Source organism: Aptenodytes patagonicus, chromosome W (genome assembly GCF_965638725.1).
Source record: "Aptenodytes patagonicus chromosome W, bAptPat1.pri.cur, whole genome shotgun sequence".
In the NCBI taxonomy this organism is placed as follows: domain Eukaryota; kingdom Metazoa; phylum Chordata; class Aves; order Sphenisciformes; family Spheniscidae; genus Aptenodytes; species Aptenodytes patagonicus.
The window spans coordinates 33,179,852-33,202,667 of record NC_134981.1 but is presented as its reverse complement, the minus strand read 5'-3'; the positions used below and the strand labels follow the sequence as shown (position 1 = coordinate 33,202,667).

The 22,816-nt window shown below is 37.8% G+C and overlaps 1 protein-coding gene across 2 annotated transcripts in view; it reads left to right on the top strand.

The window, feature by feature from the left end:
• Nucleotides 1–4,747: 4,747 nt before the first annotated feature.
• The window catches only part of LOC143171910 (uncharacterized), a 54,210-nt gene continuing 36,141 nt past the window's right edge, over nucleotides 4,748–22,816 (top strand). The window contains exons 1-3 of one of the 2 annotated variants that reach the window (XM_076361089.1): nucleotides 4,748–4,938; nucleotides 14,679–14,812; nucleotides 22,506–22,621. In XM_076361089.1, the coding sequence (XP_076217204.1) occupies nucleotides 4,778–4,938; nucleotides 14,679–14,812; nucleotides 22,506–22,621 (411 nt within the window). In that variant the 5' untranslated portion in view covers nucleotides 4,748–4,777. Of the gene's footprint in view, nucleotides 4,939–14,678; nucleotides 14,813–21,997; nucleotides 22,217–22,505; nucleotides 22,622–22,816 lie in introns of those variants that run through there. The other variant, XM_076361090.1, reaches the window with a different exon arrangement.

The following is a 22,816-nucleotide window of genomic DNA, read 5'->3' as shown; positions in this document are numbered from 1 at the left end:
GTGCTCCATATTCTGAGATTTGCCCTTGTACCTCTAAAAAAAAAAAACCAAACAACCCCACTTTTTTGTTTTCAGAAAGGATTGCTTATTTGTCCTCATGAACAATCGTATTGTTGATGCATGGATGGTTGATCATTTGCCTTCACAGTATCTGAAAACTGTGCTCACCAGGGAAACTCTATGAATTGCAAAGTCCCACTCAGTCTAATTTCTGGAGCAACTTTGAAGGAAAGGGAAAGAAGAAAGGGAATGTACATGTTTTGACTATGCAATGATTGCTGATAAATCAGTTCTCTTCAAAGCATAGTTTGCACCTGTTTTTACACATTAAGAATAGGAATTATTAAGCAATAACTTTCCTCTTCCAGGAAAGGAGTTAATGCATATTTCTGAGAATTTAATGCAATGACTGTAAAGCTGTTCTCTCGAGCACCCCATCAACTCTGGATAACTGCAATTGCAAAGGGCTTTCTGAAACCATGGTTAGAATTCCAGGATTGGAGCTCAGTCAAAATCTATTGTTTGGATTGTCAGGAGATTGATGTTGGAATCCCCAGCTTGGAGAAGTTTAAGGATTTCTGCACTACAGGCATGGAATACCTTGGTCTTTGCTAGTTAACCTGACATTATTGCTCGTACGAGTAAGGTGAACGTAAAATGAAAGAATTTATTTACTGAATCTAAGTGCAACAATCCAGTTACTAAAAGTATAAAAACTGTCCTGGTTTTGGCTGGGATAGAGTTCATTTTCTTCCTAGTAGCTGGTACAATGCTGTGTTTTGTATTTAGGATGAGAACAAAGTTGATAACACACCGATGTTTTAGATGTTGCTAGGTAATGCTTACACTAGTCAAGGACTTTTCAGCTTCCCATGCTCTACCGACTGAGAAGGCTGGAGGCGCACAAGAAGCTGGGAGGGGACACAGCCAGGACAGCTGACACAAACTGGCCAAAGGAATATTCCATACCATGTGACGTCATGCTCAGTACATAAACTGGGGGAAAGCTCGGGGGAGGTGCTGCTTGGGGACTGGCTGGGCATCGGTTGGCAGGTGGTGAGCAATTGCATCGTGCATCACTCGCTTTGTATATTCTATTACTATTATTATTATTTTATTTTATTTCAATTATTAAACTGTTCTTATCTCGACCCACAAGTTTTCTCACTTTTACTCTTCTGATTCTCTCCCCCATCCCACCGGGGCGGGGAGAGTGAGCGAGCAGCTGCGTGGTGCTCAGTTGCCAGCTGAGGTTAAACTGTTGTCCCGAATGCGAGCTTGTTGCCCGGTGCGCAATGCCAATTCACACACCGAGACAAGGTATTTCCATTTCTTTATTCTAGTTTGCGCAAAGTAGGAAGCTAGGTGGTAGCCCACAAAAGACTAGCTCTCCGATTATCAAAACCTTTCACTATTTATAGTCTCTGTCAAATGGTCTTCTCGCCTCTTATGCTAATTAGTTCGCATGTTCAGTCTTTCTCCGCATTTGGGTCAGAGGGTTTCTTGAGTCGGTGGGCCATGAGTCGGTGGTCATGATCTCCCTCTGCCGGAATTACCTCTTCTTCACCTTTAGCTTCATGTTTCAACTGCTGCTGCTCAGTTCCTGCAGCTGTCTTGGTAAATTGGTTATTTCAGGCTTTGATCGCCACCATCCATTCTTTGAGGTTTCGCTTGACAGAGATTTCACTTAGCAAAACAGATTATTGTGTCACAGTTTTCTTAGATCCCACGTTAAACATTCACTTGAATACTTAACAAAAGCATTGGGCAAAATAATTGCACATTAATCAATGACAGCCTCCTGCAAACTTACATCAAAACCACAACAAAACAGGTGAGCAAAACTGAAAAGAAGCCCCTACATGTATTAATCCAGCACTTAGATCACAGCTAAAGTTTTCTCTTGGCCTACAGCATCTTGTAAGAAGATGTTAAGGCAGGTCTGTTAGCTGTTGATTAGAGAGAAGATGATGTTAGGGCACTGCTTGTACATTGATTCCCCTCCTGTGTGTCTACCCATTTTATTCAACTTTTTTTCCTCGATAGCTGTTTTTTATTATAGGAGAGGGAGTGGCTCTTACTTTTAAATTTTGAACAGTTTGGCTAAAACAGATTCATTGTTTGCTTCTGGCATTTTGATGGCAGCCTGTGTGAACCAAGGCTTTCGGCAATATTTCTTTTTTTTCTTGCTATTCTTCTGAAATCCAAATTAATTTTTTTCATATTATTTTCCAAGCTAATTTTTGTCCTGTGGTAGGGACTGACAAATATAAAATTTAAACAGTGTTTTGCTTCTGTTTTGTTTTTGGGAAGGAGACCAGTAGCTCAGAATTTCATATTTACTATTAAAGGCTTTACCTGATGGGGGGTATCCCAGTCAGTTCTGACAGCACAGAGTTTTTCTATTTGTGAATTTTAGAGCTCATTTTTCTGGTACCCTCCACTGAGAGATGCAAGGAGAAAGGACACGAATGTTCAAAGCAGTAATAGCTTCTACACCTCTGCTAACTGTCTTCAGATTAAATGTACTAGTCAAAACACAGGAAATCTTTATGTAATGTTCCTATAGATAGAATAATCATACCAGAGTTTAATTTTGCATAATATATAACAAAAGATCTTGAATTCTCCAGTTAAACTTCTCTAAGCTTAAGCTAATGTCCTGGTTTTGGCTGGGATAGAGTTAATTTCCTTCCTAGTAGCTGGTATAGTGCTGTGTTTTGGATTTAGGATGAGAACAAAGTTGATAACACACCGATGTTTTAGTTGTTGCTAGGTAGTGCTTACACTAGTCAAGGACTTTTTAGCTTCCCATGCTCTACCGACTGAGAAGGCTGCAGGTGCACAAGAAGCTAGGAGGGGGCTCAGCCAGGACAGCTGACCCAAACTGGCCAAAGGGATATTCCATACCATGTGACATCATGCTCAGTACATAAACTGGGGGGAGTTAGCTGAGGGGCAGTGATTGCTGCTCAGGGGCTGACTGGGTGTCAGTTGGTGGTTGCAGCACCTCTTGTTTTTTTTTTTTCTTCCTTCCTGGGTTTTGTTTCCCCCCCCCTCGTTGTTTTACTTTCCATTACAATTTGTTATTGTTGTTATTATTATTTCAAGTATTAAACTGTTCTTATCTCAACCCATGAGTTTTCTTGCTTTTGCTCTTCCGATTCTCTCCCCCATCCCACTGGGGGGGGGGTAAGCAAGCGGCTGTGTGGTGCTTAGTTGCCAACTGGGGTTAAACCACGACAGCTAATTAAGAAGCTATCAGGATGGCTGAAAGAAAGGATTTAACTTGGATCTTAAATCTTGTATTTTTGGAATCTGGATTCCATTTATATGAATGCACTGATTAGCATTTTGAAATAAGTACTACCTGAAACATATGCGTAGGCATTTTTAAATAAAATAAATCTCTGACAGTTGCTTGGAATTACTTAAAATCCTCTAACATATTAAGCATCAATAAAGGAAACACTACCCAGGCTTATCTATGGAGATTCCATAACAACCGACCTGCTTGCTCAGGTAAGTATCACAAATTTGCAATCTCTTTCAGCCCAGATAGCTTAAAAAAATACTTCAGTCCATTCTCAGTTCAGGTTTGCGGTATGGAAGGTCTTAAAAGCTAAAATATTCATGTCTGAAACCTTAAATCTTTCAGTGCCAAGATACACAGTTCTTTACCACCTAAGAAAGACTGCAGTTAGATCCTTAATACTGATCACCCACATGCATAGTGCTCAGTCTCACTTTCTCCAGTCAATTTAACTTTTAAAGAGAACTTGAACTGTAACTCCAGGTAAAATCAATTTAATTGGTATAGATTCCCAGTCAAGTTATAATAAAACCATTAACAACCTATTCCATTACAACCCTTCCTGTTTAAACAGTTAGGATAAGTTTTCAAGGGTTTATTCCCTAGGGTAATTAAACTGCCTCTTATTGAACTTGGCTACCAAAAGAGTATTTAAATGGGAAATCTATTTTTCCTTCCATTTCTTGTGGGCATATTTTAATTTGCTGGCAGAGCATTCAGTGGATTTCATGCCAAAACGATTAATAGAGCTAAACCTGACCTATTAAGGGTGGGGTTTCGTACCTAGACTCTTTGGTATTCCGGTTTTAAAATAAGAAGCCTTTCGCTTTGCTAAAGGACAAGGAAACCAGTTAACAAGGTACTCAGGCGCCGTTCGTGCAGGGATTAGTCAGACGCGCTCACAGCTGTACCTTCCCCACGTGTGATGGAGCTATCTAACCGCCTCGGTCACCTCAGCAGAGCGCTGCGTGCGGCGTCCGGGTCGTCGTGCTCGCTTCCTTCGCTATGCGGGTGCCGGGGCTGCTCCTTCCCGTGCTCCCCCCCCCCGCAGGATCTGCGGTCCGGTGCCCTGGCAGCCCGGGACAGGTAGCGTGTGCGTGAAAGGAGGCCAGGGGAGGTGGGGGCGCGGCCCCGCCCTGGCAACAGCGGCCTGACTGGCTCCTTGGGAAACCGGAGGGAAGAGAGGTTTCTTTTCCCCTCCCCTCTTGCAGGAGAGCCCTCGCGGCCGAGCTCGGAGTCCTGTCTGCGCGGAGCAAGGGCCCCCGCTCCCCCGTGAGCCCCAGCCGGCACGGGAAGAGCGGCTGCCCGCCCAGAAACATCTCCAGGGAGCAGTCGAGTTCGCCGCTAGAGCGCCCGCATGCTAGGACGCTCTGGCAGGCGCCGCGCGCTCCTCTCTGTCGTCAGGCCCGCCTCTCTGGCTGTGTGTAGCACTGCCGCGAGCGGAGCGGTCGTGCAGGCTCCGCCATGATGAACAGCGGAGGGATCGGGGTGCCACTCGGATTCCCTTTGGGCCCCACGTCTGTCATCCAGGTCACGAACCTGTCCTCGGCAGTGACCAGTGAGCAGATGCGGACTCTCTTCGGCTTCCTGGGAGATATCGAGGAGTTGCGCCTCTATCCTCCGGAGTAAGTAGGGCCTGCGCCGGCCTCCGGAGCGATAGAGGCTTGTGATGAGGAAGAGGCCTAGAGGGGTCGGGAGGATGGAGGGAAGGGAAGAGGCAGAAGGCCCTATGTGTCATCTTGAGTGTGGGCACCAGAGTCTCCCGCACAGGGACGGGGGTCACGTAGTCCCACCCCTTTGTATGAGGCAGGAGCGTCAGGGGAAAGGGGCTTCGCCTGGACTTAAGATGACGGCCCTGGTCCGGAGGAGGAGAGCAGCCGCGGCATCTCCGGAGCGGCCTGTAAAAACACGGCGGGTTTTGAGTTCTCGTGGTGGCGGCCAGGGCTGCGGCCATACGGTGGGGGCCGCCGGCACTGAGTTACAAGCTAAGGCCTGTCGAGAAGCGTGCTCCCAGGCTGCCTCGAAGCGCTTCCCCGGCGCAGGTCTCGTTTCCCCCCTTTTCCTGAAAACCTCTTTTCTGTAGCCCACCTTTCTCTTCGCTCGGACTCATCCCAAGTGGAGGGGGGTCGGGCGGGAGCGCCCCGGGCTCCACCCCCGCCCGTCTGGCTGCCAGGCCGCACCGCCCGGGCGATGCGTGCCGGCGGGACCAACTCTTTTTGTTCGAAGGGCTCCCTTCTCCTTCGAGAAAGGGCCGCTCGAACAGAAGCCAGCATAGCTGTTAACAGAGGACCGGTACCTGCCCTGTGCTCAGAAATGCCCCCGATAAGACGTTTGCAGTAAATGAAAGCTAATAACGGACATTACACACTTCTCTAAATTGTAGCTGTCCTCATTATGTCAGCTGCATGCGAGGGGTCCACTCAGAGGGGAGATAAATATTGTTATTTTGTGAACCTCAGTGTTTCTTCCAAGCAGATGGTGGCCAACAGAACAGGGGAGGAAAATAAATATTTTTTTCTTAACGCATCTGTTGTATTAGGAAGTGAATGACAGGCATGCCCTTTCTTTTTCCTTATGAAAATTAAATAGGAATAGCAGAAAGGGGCAGGGGGAGTCATTCACATCCATACTTCAATTTTAATACAAAGAAGACAGAGGAATAAAATTTCAATTTTTTTAAAACTAAATAGCAAAAAAGTTGGTATTTGTCCGTCTTTATCTGTTACTAGATTATACTTGGCTAGGTTTGAATGAGGACCATTCAGAAAAATTAAATGTGATTTAATATGTATATAAAGTATATGTAATAGGTATCCATTCATGTAAAGATAAAACAGCCTTACCGAGTTTTAAACACTCTTTAATAGATTTATGGTGATTTTTGTACAGTTTTCTAGGTTTTTACTTTGGACTTGTTCCACAATACACTTGTTTTCTCCTGACTTAATATATTTTTTTGTTATAGATGTTGCTCTTATTTTTCACTAAGTTATATAGCAGATTTTAAGGCAAATAGATATTTTCTTGACATTCGTATGCAAATGTTTGTGCCTATGTATAAAATTTTGCCAGTCTGTGTATACACATAAAATATTAAAATCTGGTACCATAGCAGGGTTTGACTTGGAAATGTCAAGGTTATAATGCAGTAAGCATCAGTTCTAAATGATTAATTTAGTTTTCAGAGATAGGATGTGGGATTGTGATTACTTATTTTACTCTTGGTTTTATTTACAATTTTTATGCATAACTTTTAGAAATATGTATTGCCTTGCCAAATAGTTCTGGACATTTGACCTGACTTTCAAATTATTACCTTGGAAAAAAATTAAGTATTTAATCTAATGCCCTTCTTGTGAAACAGTAAAAATATGCTTGCTATTGACTCTCTGAAAATATATTTTAATAATATTATGATAAGTTCAGAAAATAGTGTTTCATTGACAAGTGCATGGGTAGCAAAGGTATCCCAAGCAAAAAGATGCTACAGTAGATGTCTGCAATTTGTTAAAATTATTTTCTGCTCCTAATTTTTCCTTAGGTATTTAATGATTTAAGGCTTAGATTTTTTAAAAAAAATAAATTCTTTCTATTAATTAAAAAGGAAGTTTGCTTTTTACATTAGAGTCAACGTCAGACAAAAACTCGTGTCATCCCAGTCTTAGCTTTAAAAACATTTCTGTGAGCAATCCAAACTTCCAATGTATTCTAGAGCATGAATTTTGTTACCTTCATGGAACAGTGGGAAACTCACTTTTCAGTCCGGTTTCTAGCCAAAAAACATAATTCAGTAAATTGAATTAGTGAATTACATGTCTCATGGATATTGACTACTGAATCATAGAATCATTAAGGTTGGAAGAGACCTCTAAGATCATCAAGTCCAACCGTCAACCCAACACCACCATGCCCACTAAACCATGTCCCTAAGTGCCTCATCTACACGCCTTTTAAATACTTCCAGGGATGGGGACTCAACCACTTCCCTGGGCAGCCTGTTCCAATGTTTAACCACTCTTTCAGTAAAGAAATTTTTCCTCACGTCCAATCTAAACCTCCCCTGGCGCAACTTGAGGCCATTTCCTCTCGTCCTGTTGCTAGTTACTTGGGAGAAGAGACCGACACCCACCTCGCTACAACCTCCTTTCAGGTAGTTGTAGAGAGCGATGAGGTCTCCTCTGAGCCTCCTTTTCTCCAGGCTAAACAACCTCAGTTCCCTCAGCCGCTCCTCATAAGACTTGTTCTCCAGACCCCTCACCAGCCTCGTTGCCCTTCTCTGGACACGCTCCAGCACCTCGACATCCTTCTTGTAGTGAGGGGCCCAAAACTGAACACAGTATTTGAGGTGCGGCCTCACCAGTGCTGAGTACAGGGGCACGATCGCTTCCCTAATGAATGACAAATTATTAATATGCTCTTTTAAATTTATTTCATGCTGAGGAATGAGAGGAAGGTGATGTGGTAGCTTTCAGTTGTTCCAGAATATTTGTGTTACCTAAGTTAAGTAAAAGTTTTCACTGAGATTGGGACCCCATTTGCTAGCCTTTGTACAGAAGCACATAGTTAAAAAAATAAAGCCAACAGTTCTTGTTTCAAGAATAATATATAGTGTAATCTTAAAAGAGTATTATCCTAACTTTATTTCACCACATCACTTTACCTATAAAAAAGTTACGTTACATTGTGTAGAATTGTGACCTGTTTTCTCTCTAATTCTGTATTGCAAATATTCAGTGTACACACAAAATATTTTTACTTAGTCAAGCTTGAGTTTGCAGAGCAGAGTGAAGTTGTGTTCTCTTCTGTATGCATCATCTCATGTATAAAATAAAAAGGGGCATTCAAGTTAAGAGATTTACTGTAATATTTGTAATCCCATTGCCGGGCATGTTTATTTCTAATGGATGTGAACTTTAGTTCTGTTGATGCTCAACAGTAAACAGAATATATAGACATATGTATGCATATGTGCGTGCATATACACACTTTATAAAGCATATAAACTCCCCTTTTTCTAATCCAGCATTATGGTCTTTCCAAATAAAAGTATAAATTATCCTTCACCTCTTCCAAGTCAGTCATGTTTGTCAGCCTTCTACTTTTTCCCTTAATCTGCTGAAGTCTAATCCATAAAATCTGATTGTATTAAATACTCAAATTTTTTAATAACAAAACTACTTTTTTTTTTATTGAAAGGAAATAAATCTCATTCTGGTATTTGTGAATTAATTTGGTCAAGGACATGGACCATTTTGGAGCGTTGCTCTTGATAATTTAATTTTTTTGAAATATTTTTTCCCATTCTTGGAAAATGCAGCATTACATGTTAGCTTTGGATTTTTTTTTTCTTTCTAATCCTCTGACATTTTGCTCTGTCAGAGCAATCCAAGAGGTTTGTAGAAGTGGTGAATTTGATCAGGTGATTATTTCAACCTTATAGGAAATTCCTTTGATAACACTGTTCCACTATAATTCATTGTGCAGCACCCTACTGCTGACTTGAATAAAAAAAAGAGAAGGTTTATGACTTACTGGGGAGTGAGGATGATGTATAGGCTCTTCAATGATTGTAGAACAAAGTATAGGGCTATGCTATGGTTGTCTGAACTAGCATTATAAGAGAGAAGAGTTCTTTTTTATTCATTTTCTACATTTCTCCAGTCATTAACATGTCCCTTGGTTTTATAGGGTGCAACAGAGAATTTCTTTAAAAAACTAACCAGAAGTCTCAATTGTTGAATATAATTACTTACAGATTACATTAAATAGAAAGCATATTAATGTTAGATTAGTTCACTTAAAGTTCTTGTAAGCATGCAAGATGTGGAGGGGAAGAGAGAGAAACCACCTCAGTTTTTTTAATGCATTAAATAAAATGCAGGTTCTTTAAGATGACTCTTCAGTATTCCTAGCGAGCTTCCTGAACCTGGTGACTTTTCCCAGCAATTAATATCTTAAGACTGTGGTTTTAAAGTAGCAGTTTCTGTTAGGGTCCTTTATTTTGTATACTGAATTGATTGGGAGGACTTTTATGAATGTTGAGTTAAATCACACTATGCTCTTTGGTAGTTTGTCACTTCATGTTTTATCTTCATTCATCAAAGCCCTTCGGTTTCTTCAGTCACTGCTAATCAGACATCCCTTTAAGAAGGATGGATTTCATACCTCTCGTGGTCCTGAAAGCCTAGTTCTCCATGAGGAAGTGTCTATCTCGTGTATTAGAGGCTTTCACACTTTATGCAGATGGCAGTAAATGCTACTTTATTATTATTGTTATTTTCTGAAGAGGCCTGTGTGAACTGTGAATAGTCCACTTTCAGATTCAGCGTTGAGGGCATTGGAAACTTTTGGTACTGAAGAAGTTGTTTCCATATGGTCATCATCCTCATTTTAGCTACTTGTCAGTGAGGCTTCGTTGGCACTGAAAGTAATATTTCTTTTTATTGAAAAAACATTAACAGGAATCATCTTTCAGTGGGTCAGAGATGCTTGTTACTGGTGGCTGTTTGTATTTACCTATTTTCTTACAAGAAAATTTTAAATTTGACTTGATTGTACAACTATATACTGTTCTGCTCTCTGGAAGGCTTTCCATTGAAACTTTAATCTAAAAAATTAAAGCACCTATTTGATGAATAACATTAGTAAACAAGTATAAGTTGTGTGGAGGCGGGAAAAGAGGTGGTTTTTTTTTTTTTTTATCCACTCATTTTACTCTTACGTAATTTGTATTTGATTATCAAATCTTAAAGAGACTAGCTAAGTTTTTGTTTTATCATGCTGCAACTGTCTGCTGTATTGGCTTAAAATTGGTATCAAAAACTTGCCCAAGAAACTTTGACTTCATGAGATTTTTAACCCTTTCCTTGTAAGACTTGTCTCTTAAAGACTGCTGTAGGTGGCTTTCAGTGCTCTAAGACCCCTTTTATTCCATATCATTACTATTGCCAAACATTTTGGTCACCTCTTCTTCCCTGTCCCATAAACAGAGCTTTAGCCTTGAGAAAAAGGATATTCAGAGAATTTGCGCTTTTTTTTTAACCAACTGCTCAGAAATGAAAGTAAGGGATGATTGTAAAATCCTTTCAGAAAATAGGATTTCTATGTTGTTGGGTTTTTTAATTTACTTGTACGTATAGTATTTTCCCTTTTGCTTACATCTTGAGGAAAATAGGATGACTGAATTGTAGGTTTCTAATTTTACCAAATGAGATCTGGTTCCTTCCTGAAGCTAAAGACTTAAATATCGTAAAGAAAAGTTAAAGGTGTATATGAAAATGACTTGGGAAATTATGGTTAGATAGGGTGAAACAGTCAACAAGACCAGAAAATAATATTACAGTCACAGCCCGTGTAAGAGAATTAGTTTATGTACTAAGAGTTGTTACTATGTCAGGGCCTCAGTGTGGATTTGCCACTTCTGTGTAGAAGAGGGTGGCTTTAGTGGGCCTTCGCTGTCAGCTTCAGTGATATTTTGTCATCAAAGTCTGAGGAAAAACTGAAGTTTTGAATATCTGTGTATGGTCCTGATTTGGCTAGAGATCTGAATTCCCATGTTGAGAATGGAGAATTGCTGTCATTGTTTAACAAGTGCTCCTCAGTTTGCCATTTGCAAAACTTTCAGTGCTTATTGAGTTTTCTCAAGTGGGAATACACAGAGGCCATTAAGGAGGTAGGAGGGAGGCATCCTGCAAGCCCGTGTGTGCAAAAGATCTCTGAGAAACCACACTTGCGTGGTGATGCCAGGAGCATGAGAAGGGTATGCTGTGTTCCCTGCTTTCTAGAATATTCTCTGAAACTTTTGTCTCTTTGCTGCGTGGTTTTTTTTTTTGTTTGTTTGTTTGCTTGTTTTTTTATCAGCCTAAAGTTACTTACACTTAAACTTACAAAATGTGTTGTCCAAGAAAGTATTAATTTGGTACCTTTCTATTGGCTGTTTAAATAGACTTTTGTGCAAAGATGAAGTATGGCTTCTTTTTCTCACAGTTCTGAACAAGACCGAGACCAGTCTTTATAGATCACTTTCAGTTTGCAGTACAGTTGAAATCTGAAGCTGGTTTGCAGGGTGTGACAGGTCTTTTGCCTTGGGTATGTACTCCAGTATGCCAGCTACTCATACAGGTTAGAATTGTTTTTCAGCACACTAGGAGACCAGTGACATCTGTAATCAGATTCTTAGTCCCAGTCATGCTTTTGCATTACGCTTGTCACCCAGTTGAAGTCTGTGTTTCAGAGAAGCCTTCAAAATTACATTTGTAGCAATAAGCCTTCAAATGTGGCTGTAAGAGGATTTTTGAACTGTTAAATATTGAAAAGCTTTATTGAGCAACAACTGAATTTTTGCAGAATGAATTGTTTGAAAGCAGGAAGGCACAAACTGTCTGCGTTAGGTGTTGAAAGCCCTGCTATAATACTGTTTGCTTCCGGATGTTCTGGAGTTGTCTTGGAGGCTAGTACACACAAGTGTTTCTTAGACATCGTTATATCCTGCAGTAACTGCAGTATAGATAAGGCCTTTGAGATAAAACACACAGAGCCTTATTTAAATGTCATCTGCACAATTATTCCAGAACATCTTATTTTGATAGGTTATTCATTTCTGTTGTCTCCTCCACCACCCTGAGAAGATTTGGACCCTTAGAGGGATGTTTTGTAGCCTTTTATTTGATTTTTCACTGTAGCTTTCTGAGTAGGTCATTCTTATGTTTTTGGTTGGTTGTTGTTCTGTTGGGAGATGGATGTTACTGTCTCCCTACAAAGAAAAACAAAAATGGCAGAAACATCTGAATACTATTCAGATCTTTATTTCCTTTTTGAGTTTTCTTGCTTTCCTAAAGAAACTGGATTATAGTAACCTTAAATCAGAGATGTAGGACTTGCTTTTTTGCATCGGTGCTTTGTAACCCTAGGAAGAAGACTATGACTCTACCTGAATTCAGCCTCAGAAAAGGTTGGCAGAAAAAATGGAACAAAAGGAATTAAAACAGAATAGGACTTTTCTGTTTTAAGAAAGGCTTCTTACAAAGCCTACTGGGGAAGTTTAGGAGGCCTGCTTTGTAAAAGGAGAGGACTCAATCACTGTGAAACCTCTTAGAATTTTAGATCTTTTGGATCTTAATCATCTCCCTCAATGTAGATGCAGCATTGATGTGTTTTCAGCAGAGGTGGTCTCCTTATAAGAGAATTTCTTCTCTTCATCACTTCTCCAGTGAATTGCATGATTAGCTTAACCTTCAGAAAACACTTTGTACCAAGACTTCTTTTTAGAGCCTTGTTGCAGCAGTGTTCTGATGTTAATATTTTTTAACATACTTTCCAGATAGCTTTTGTGATTGAAATCCAGGAAATACAGGGGGGGAAATATTATAAAAAAATATACTTGTCATAGCTGGCTCTATAGATGTTGAAATTTATAAGGATTATTATGGAGCCTGGAACTGCCTGGAACAGAATTATGTTTTTGAGTTAGCAATGAAAACAAAAAAGGAAAAAGCCAAGAGATGTTAGAAGTCTGGACCACAGAATCTTCAGTGGAGGCTTCAGTCATTTGGGTTGTAACGCTGGCAGGCATGTGTATTTAAAAACAAACAAACCCCAAACAACAGAGAAAACCCCAAAACACTCTCTCCCCCAAACCCATGCACACAGACCCCCTTCCACCCCCCAAACCAAAACAAACAAAAAACCCCTGTGGCCATTAAAAAAAAAAAACTTTGCAGTGAGCAAAGTCTGGCTCTTCAGAATATGTAAGATTACAAGTTGTATGCAAACATTTCTGCTGAGTACTGAGAAAGTCATAGCTCTTTGTCAGCTCTGATGGAAAGTGTTCTGAACCAAGACCTTACAGATGGCTCAAGAGCCATTTTATACATTTATTTCCTTCCTTAACGTGAAAACTTGAAACTGTGAAAACATTGTCCACTACAAACTAAACGGACAGAAGAAATGTAGTCATCTTGCTATGTTTTTCTAAATTGTATAAGGTTGACTTTCATATTTATGTTTCTCCCACTCCCTGTTTATTTTTGCTTCCTCAATGTCTCTGTTTTCACATAATTTTCCATCATAAATGTTTCTGATTGCCATTCTGAAGTTGGCCAGCTCTCTAGATATTTTACCTAGATGTTACCTTTCTGGTAACCAGAAACACTGATCTGCCTGCCTCAGACTAAGTATTTGGTTCGTTTATGCAATTAATATGATGAAATAATGTGTCTAAAACTTCTGAGTTTGTATTTAAATACTAAAGCCTAATTAATTCCATACAATAACTTTGGGAGTACCTGCTTGGAATTTGAGGGACTACAAGATGGATTGGGCTAAACTTGAACTGCTTCTGGTACTTCCAGAAAGTTGACAAGTGTTTCTGTTTCAGTTGAGGGAGGGTCAGGATTAAACAGTTCATGCAGTGTATTTTCCATTATTTACTATTTTGCTAGAAGACACATTTTTTTCAAATGGAACTTGCTGATGTTCCAGCAATATCCTATTGTAGTCTTTGAAGGCTTCACCTGTACTTACTTCATATGAAGAAATAAACTGCTTGTATAAAGAGTAAAAACATTGACTAGGGAATACAGTTTTTTAAAGCAAACTTCTTTGTTTTTGATCAAGATTACAAAGTTTGCATATTGTGCTTTCTGATATCTCTGTTGGTGTACTTTCTAATGGAAAAGCAAATTACCCAACATACATATTTTTAATTTTCTTCCTTATTCTAGCGTAATAGTGAATTTCTCCTACCTCCTCCAGTGTTATCCTGTACTACACTGTGCCAAACTAAGGCAGATGATAAAAAGGATTTTTGTTACATTAGTGAACTAAGACCTAACATTTGAAAGAACTCTCAAGAACTGCTTTTATCTTGATATGAATTAACAAAACTTCTTCCATGAAGGCTTAAGAAAGAGTATCGGTTAATATGGGCTAATATCTGAAGGACCCACTAAAAAGTGACTGGGCTTATTGTTTGACTTTCTTAAACAAGGATTATTTGGAGGATAAAAGATAAACTATAAATTATTTACTCAACAAATGTGTCGAGTAAATGTGCTACTTACAATAGTAATTTGGAATGTACTGGTGAATGTTGTTTAGCAAGATTTGTAAAGAAAATCAGCCTTGTTAATTTGGGATTTTGGCTTCTGTAAGTTTCCATTAAAAAGGAGGAGGGGCTATGCTATGCTTTTTTTAGTGACATAGTAAGTAGGCAAAATAGTAAATTTCCATACTCTTGTCTTTTGGGTAACTTTTCCAGGAAGTCTAAAACCTTTTTTTTTTTTTTTTTAATTAAGAAATAATAGTTGAAAATACATGCATACAATTATTTAATATGGCTAATTGTTTTTTTCCTTTTATCTTGCAGCAACGCACCTCTTGCTTTTTCCTCCAAAGTATGTTATATTAAGTTTCGTGAAGCATCAAGTGTTGGTGTGGCCCAGCATCTAACAAACACGGTTTTTATTGACAGAGCTTTGATAGTTGTGCCCTGCGCGGAAGGTTGGTATTTTAGACGTTCTTCTGTAATGTTGGTCTTTGTCCTGTCTGCTAATTGTTTTAAGCTTTCTATGTAAGGAGGTGGTGCTCTGTTGTTATTTTATTTTGTTGCTTTTTTAAAAAAAGTCTTGAAACAAAATAGAAAATTGAATGAAGAAACCCAATTATATAGATTTAATTGAAATTCAGTATTAGGAAAAAATTAGTTGATTTAAATTAGGATAATTCAATTTTCCATAGTTATTACATATTTTGGGGGAAAAGAAGGTAAAATAATTCCCTTCAATATGGTTTGTGTTGGCAAGCTTATTCCCACACAAAGTTCTCACTGAAGTCAATGGAGCACTGAAAGATTAGGCAATTTCCTGGCACCGATAACATTGCAGTTTGGATCTTAATGTATCGCCCTTGGTGTGGTGTGGGGTTTTTTTTTTGTTTGGTTGGTTTTTTTAAGATACTAATTATTTTTCTGGTTTTTTTAGACTGAATCCCAATTTTGTCTTATAGTCATGATATATGCATTTGACCATTTTAGATTCGTCTAATCTAAAATATTTTGCATTTGTGGTGATAATTACTGTTTCAATATAAATGTTTACCTGCTAGGTTAATTAAAAAAAAAAATCAGTTGTCCTTTCTTGTTCCTGTGGAAAATATTACTTTGTGTGCAATAAAAAGGCTTTCTTATGCATACTGGTACTCCTTTTTGATTTTAGATATCTCTTTAAAAATGCAATCAGCTGTATAGAATGCTTTTAGTGTAAAATATTTTTATAACTCTTAATAAAATAAAATGCTTGGTGAATACTAAATTTACAAGTGTTCCTTTAACTAGCTTTGAGGTCATGCTTTTACAGATGTGTTGAATACAAGGTAGTTCTTATTGTTGTTATACTATCCCAGATCTGAACACAGTTCTGTGAAGCATGGCTCTACTGTAGACAGATCGCTGGAGTTAGGCAGAGCCCCATTGACTTCATTGGGATCATTGTGGGAATTGAGCATCTGCCCATTTGGATCTGGACTTTTTGCCTCTTTGGAGTGGAAACATTCCAGCTGGTGGAGTGAAGCTAACTTCACTTTGAACATGGTAGCTGTTTTGCCATGAACAACAATATTTAGAATGATTGATCCATAAACTGCAGCAAGTCCAGAAATATCTCCTATTAACAGGACTTTTCTAACTGCAAGAGTCAGGTTTTGGTTCAAAAAATACTGTTGACTTCTTGGAGTTTTTTAACAATGGTCCCAGAGTACCATTTTTTGGCATGTTTGCCACATCGTGATCTGGACAGTATGAGATTAGTGCTGCTGTAATAATGGTCAGAGTTTGCTAGGAACACCCCAGACAAGTCTCCAAAATTTCATAGACTCTACAATGACCTACAATATACTGTCTATTCTTGTAGCCTTGTTAATATGGGCATATTAACAAATCTTTGTGAAGCCTAGATTTTTAGTTGCTTTTATGCTTTGTTTTGGGGGCTTTTTGGTTTTATTTTTGGAACTTGTTCTTAAACCACAAAGAGGATATTGCTGTATCTACTTGAAGCTTTGTAGAGGCTTTGGGTAGGCAAAATGTATCAGACCAGAGTCCTTATTATTGAAAAATTGCCCTTAAATAATTGACTACAAATTCTTCAGGATCTTAGTTTTACGTTTCATTGAAAAGACCTTAACACTGGTTCAGTACTGCCAGAGATGAAAGATTGCAGCCTAATGAATGAACAACACTTCCTGGTGTTTTTCTTGTGATGAGATCACTGCCTGATGTGATATGGCAACAGGCAGGTAAAGCTACATTTTCCTGTGTCTCTTGATGGTAGACAATGAGTGGAAGGAGAATAAAATCAAAGTTCTGAGAAATCTTGTTCCAATTCTGTTTGTAGCTGACTTATTAGGTATTTCTGAGAAAATGTATTACAGAAAAATTGTCACTGTTCCAGATCATTCTGGACCCCACAGAGATTTATGTATAATTAGGTGAACAAGTGATTGGGTTGTGAGGTCAAATTTTTTTAAAAGTCAGAATGCTGTTTCCATGTAACTTTCTAACAGAATCACTAATTTTAATTTGTAAAGATGTGAATTCATATAGGTTTAACTTTCTGAGGAATTTATTCTGTGGAATAAGCATGGCTTTGGAGACCACGGTGCAACATTTTTGATTCACTATGTATCATTTTTAACAGAGTCAGTGGAGTGTATCACGGGCTTTAAAAGTAGCAATGGCTATATTCTACTGGAAGGTTAAATTATATCCATGGCCAACAGTGCCAGTAATAAAACATTTCATGTGCTGAATCAAATAAAGAGGGAGAGGTAAAACGGAACTCTGAAAACTTGGTTTTAAAAACCAGAATAAAATTTGAAATTTGGAGTGTATTTAAACAGTGGTAAATCAAGGGAGCATGAGGGAATCGCTACACAATGAAAACAATGTTAATTTTGTGACATTTAATAAACAATTTAACAAAAATGTAATTGTAAATGAAGTAACATCGAGTTGTCAAAATATGGCTTTCTTTTGTGTGTATCAGTAGGTTTTTCTCTAAACGTTACACTTTGAGAACGCAAAGGTTGAAAGATAAACAAAGATGCCACCCTAATCATTCTAAATTTTATGTCCACACTGTCTAGTAGATGGATTTTGACTATTAATTTGGTTTTGTATGTTTTCTCTGTGTGATATTTGTGCATTATTAGATGACTAGACTGGCCAAGGCAGACCTGTTACACTTGCCTGAGTTAGGCATTGTTTGCCATGCCACTAAACCTGCCGTCAAGTGAAACCTTCATGGGGGAAATGAGATCGAAGTCTGGCCTGCTGAAGATGGACGCCCTCTCTCTGCTTTTATTTTATTTTGCTTTCTTTCCTTTGTTTCTTTTATTTTTATTTTATTTTTTCCCTTTTTTGTTTTGTTCTGTTAAATCTCTTTCCCTTGTACTTGTGAACTGGTAATTCAGTTCTGAAAAACTGATGTTTTGTAAAGGGTTCAGTGTTTCATTTTGAAGTTGACCTGAAGCTGCTTGTGGATGGTATACACAGAATTTAGAATACGATTAACTAAGTTTTATGCTGTGAATTGTGGATAAATTTGGTTTGGAATACATTTGAGCATCTAAATTCAACAGATGAGCACATTGTGTCAGACTGGAATAGTGAAAAATATATCAGTTTTAAGATGCATTCTTCCATATGTTATGCTTCATGAGCTTATCTTGGAAGAGGACAGTTGAAACTCTTACTTTCTGGAGAAATTAACTTTACAAAGTAAAATCATGATCTTTCTCTGCTATTTTTTCCTCTTCTCAGCAGAGTAGTTTTATTTTAGGTTGCATGGTCTGTTTAAAAGAAGGCTTTCTATTTATGTCTAATATGAAGAGTTTAAAATAATTATTTCTGATATTGAACTTTCATGAATATTGAATGTCATGAAATATTTGTTTGCTTCTGATGAAACCTTGCTCCCGTGAGGTCAGTGGCAATAAGATTTCATCCTTTTGTTTTTGTAATTTTTAGAAAAAACTGTTTACCACTCATAAGTACAAATGCAGCCTGAGGTTTTGGTTGAAATGTGTTACGTGAGGCACACTGTCTTTTAACACTGTTATTTGTGGGAAGATTGAAAAGTTCCGTGTGTGTATATGTATGTGTGTATTGCACTTTTACATGCTCCAGTGGTGATTATTTCAAGAAGAGTTTAAAAAAAAAAAAAAGTGTCATCTCACAATCTCAGAAGTCCTGGCAGTTCATGCTGGAGTGACTGAGAAGGTTCTCATCCCTAAATGATGTTCTTTCTTCTTTCTTGTGAAACGGAAGCCCTGAAACAGAAGTGCTGGACCAGGTGGCGTGTCTAGTCCTCAGGCATTGCTCTTCCCAGCCAGCTGCATTGGGACCAATTGGTTTCACTGGTAATGCACCAGGCTGTGAACTGCAGCTGGGAAGAGCTTTGCTTCGTGATCTCTGTTGGATTTAGCTGTGCCAGTTGAGGTAATTACCAGTAGTTGTAATCTCTTTAATCTCTGCTGCTAAATCCAATAAGAATCATGAATTGGATCACACAGAAATTATTTTATTTGTAAGTGTGCATTTTCCATTGATTTAAAATAGTAGGAAAATAAAAATTCCTTTAATTATGTTTTGAGTAGATGTGAACAGAAAACGTACTTACTTATTGCTGAAGCAGTTTTGGGGGGAGGATTAACCATGTAGTTTCAGTACAAAGAGTAGGAAATTAATTTCTTCTGAGCACATGGAGGGGGATAAAAATATTGTGATTAGTACCTGCTTAACACAGATACTTCTGTTCAGCATTTAGCAAAATGGATTCTGGTATGGACTAGGTTGACTAGGGCTCTTAAGCACTTTGATACAAAAAAGTAACAATCATAACTGATATTTAGGACAACTGTACACTTCAGAAGAAGCATAAGGTACCTCTAAGCAATGCAGAGCTAATCTACATTTGCTTCCAGATTCCTTTGCAAAGTGAAGAATAAATAAATAAATGATCATAGAATCTGTAATTTACTAAACACTCATAAGCTTCTAAGAAATATTTCTAAGGATATGGTATAGATGTGGCATATTTATTTTGTCTGTTTCCCTTATTAGAAAATAAATATCTTTACTTCATTTCCATTCAGCTTTTAAATACCATGAGTTTAAAAACCAAAACAGTTATTCTTAAACTAAAGCGTCCTAATTTGTTATGTCATTACCCACATGTTTTGTTGTATCTTTGTGGGCTTGTATTCCTTTTATAAATAAATTCATGGAGATAACATTCCAAAACTTAAAGGCTGTAACTCGTGAGGTTATTTGGCCTCACATATTAATTTGTTTTTCAAAACTGTCTAAAGAACAGGGAAGTAAATTTGCAAGATATTTCAGTTTTGTTTGTGGGTTGTTTTTTTTTTTCCACCCACAACAGTTTATTTTCTATAGAATTGTTAAAAAGTTTGACCTGATCTTAAAAACTAGAGGGGGATCTTTTGAAAAGACAGTATCTCTGAAAACACAGGCAAATTATCAGGAGTCTGTCTGTAGAGATACAGATTCCTCATTCTTGAATAAAATAAGCGAGCAGATCTTTGTTTGTGGCATGGAACTGACCAACTAGATTTTGTATTTAAAATAAAACATTATGTTGTTGAGGGACCAAAGTATTCTGGAAGTAATGCTGCTAACTTTATAATTTAGATATGCATGTTATTCATTTTTTGAACTGCTATAATAGTTTACTTAACTGAAAGTGTTCAGTGGATTCCTTAAGCAATGTTTGAGCAAATGAATAATTCCAATTATTTCAGTAAGATGACCCATATGCTTAAAGTTTAGAACTGTATTTAAGTACCTTTCTGAACTTGACTCCCTGTCTGTTTAGTTATGTGCATAACAGTTCCTATTTAAAAGGGCTAAATGCCTTAAGCATCTCTTAAGTTAACATCTGGTTAAGTGTATATTGAATTGGCTGTATGTAAGTGCATACTTAAACTAGGCATATGCTTATGTACATTACTGACCAAGGATCTAAATTAGAATGCAGATGCACCACTTTAGGAGCCATTTCTGCCACTGGATTTACTTGAGCCATGTCTTGATCCTGTAGAAACCTGTATGAGTATCCAGTTAATTGCAAGATGCTGGCTGTTCAGGATAAGGTCTGGTTCATCAGTCATTTGAAAACACAAGTATTTTGATTTTCAGAAGAACTGGTATATAATTGTATGCCTAATTTGCACACACAGTTGCTGGAACTGTATATTTGGAAGCCTGTTAGTTAGCTACATAGTAGGCAGGATGTGCAGTGAAGTACCTGATTCTCATGAGCAGTCAGGCAAATCAGGTACACCTCTCATTGCATGCCTGACTTCAAAATGAAACCTGTAAAGAGTGCTGATCATTGTGACGATGACTCAGATTCATGCATGTTTTTGAAAAAGCCCTGGAAGACATAATTGCACAGTTAATTCTTAAGTGCTAATTTCCTATTTTTCTCCTTTTGATAGCAAAATCAAGTGGTTTGTTACATATTAAGGAGCAAGGTGCCTCAAAACTTAACATAAATAAAAGAAATCTAAATAGGAGGCATGAGGAAAAAAAAAAGAGTACTGTTATTTTATCTTTTCTATTCCACCCATGCTACATATAAATTAATTTTCATTTAGATTTGTTTTGTCCTTTGGTCATATTCAACTGTAACCCAGTCCTTGCTGCAGATCTGTAGAACAGGTTTGCAACACTTTTGTCTTCTTTTTATTTTTTTATAGTATGATTCCTGTGGGGTTTATTGGAACTCGTATAGCTAAAATTGCACAGTTTTGAAACTTATCTCATATTTTGCTTTTTGATAACAATATTTATATATTAATTTTTAAATCCTGAAGTTAAGGGGTTTATACTTAAAACATATACAGTTTGAACCAAAGCAGTAAAGGCCACTGGCACAGTATTTGTATATACCTTGACTTTTAAAACAATGTTTAAATAAAAGCATTTACTTTAATAAAGTGCATGGGGTAATACCAAAGGGCTCAGTTGGATAGCATATATACAGTTACGCCAGTAATTTTGAATAGATCATAGATACCTAGTATAATTAGAACTTCCTTTCTGTAGTTTTTCAGTTCAGTGTTTAATGTTTGTACCAGTTTAAATACCTTTGTATTTCAAATTTAATGCATACATTTAATTGTATTTGTAATTAACTATTACATCTTTTGATTTTTGAAGATTTTTTGGGGTTCATTTAGCAGTCTAATTCTAACTAACTGAATGAAACCTGCTTTTAGTTCAGATTAGATATTACTTAAACTTTTAACATGACGGGGAATATAATATGGTTGAAATAGTAGGAAATACATATTTTAGGAAAATATAGCTTACTTAGCTGATCAGTTATGATTTTCTTCAATCTCAGTAAATTTAAAGCTAATTTATTAAAGTTTCAGATAAACTGAGGTGACCTAGAATGTAAGACAGTACAAATCTGAATTTTTCTGCCCTCCCCTCCTCCACTCCCAACTTCACTTGTAGTATGTCTTGTGTGGAGTCACAGTAGTTTTTATTTTATTTTTATTTATTTTTACATCAAAAGTAGGTAACACCAGAGGGGGAAAAAGCGCACTAATTTCAGATAGCACATACTTTGGGGTTTTTTTGTTGTTGTTTTGTTTTTTTTTTTTTTTTTACACTGATTTGGTTATTTGCCATTTCTGGGGATTAAACTTTAAAAAATGTTCTTCTTTTCTGTATCTGATGTTCTGTGTGCTATTAGTGATGCAGCCAACACGAACGGTTGTCATGTGTAAAACAACTTTCGATCACCGTGAAAACACCGCCCTGGGAAAGCGTCCATGCTTGATATCGTTTGGTTCATGAACATTAAGTTTCCAGTACAGGTGACCCATAGCTCAAAGTGTTAAATAATTGTGTACATTATTCAGTATTTAAAATAATAATCCATTAATGAGATTGCTAGTCTGAAGTTTTGCTCACTTTTGTTTTTCCTAGTAGAGCCAGGGTAAAAGGAAATACTTAAGTTCGTATTTGTTTCTTTGTAAGGATCTGGTAGATAGATTCATTCTTATTTATTACTTTTTTAAATGCAAGGGTAATTGTAAAATCATAGAAAGAGTAACATCTGTGTAACATTCCAACTCTGTGTAATGCTTTCATTTGCTTCTTCAGGTAAAATCCCAGATGAAGCCAAAGCCCTTTCTCTATTGGCACCTGCTCCTACTATGACAAGCCTGATGCCTGGTGCAGGGTTGCTTCCTATACCTACACCAACCCCTTTGACTACGGTAAGTAAAATTCAGTCCCTGTTTGATTTCTGGTTTTCCTCTATACTCAGTAGCCTTTCTGTGTTTGGAGAATAAGAACTATCTGATCCATGGATGTTGTCCTCTTATATGCTAAATCAGTGAGGATTTAGCTGTGGTGCCTCTTTTGAGGGTAGATCACAAGATGTCCATGCGCTACCTTTCCTGGGTGTTTCT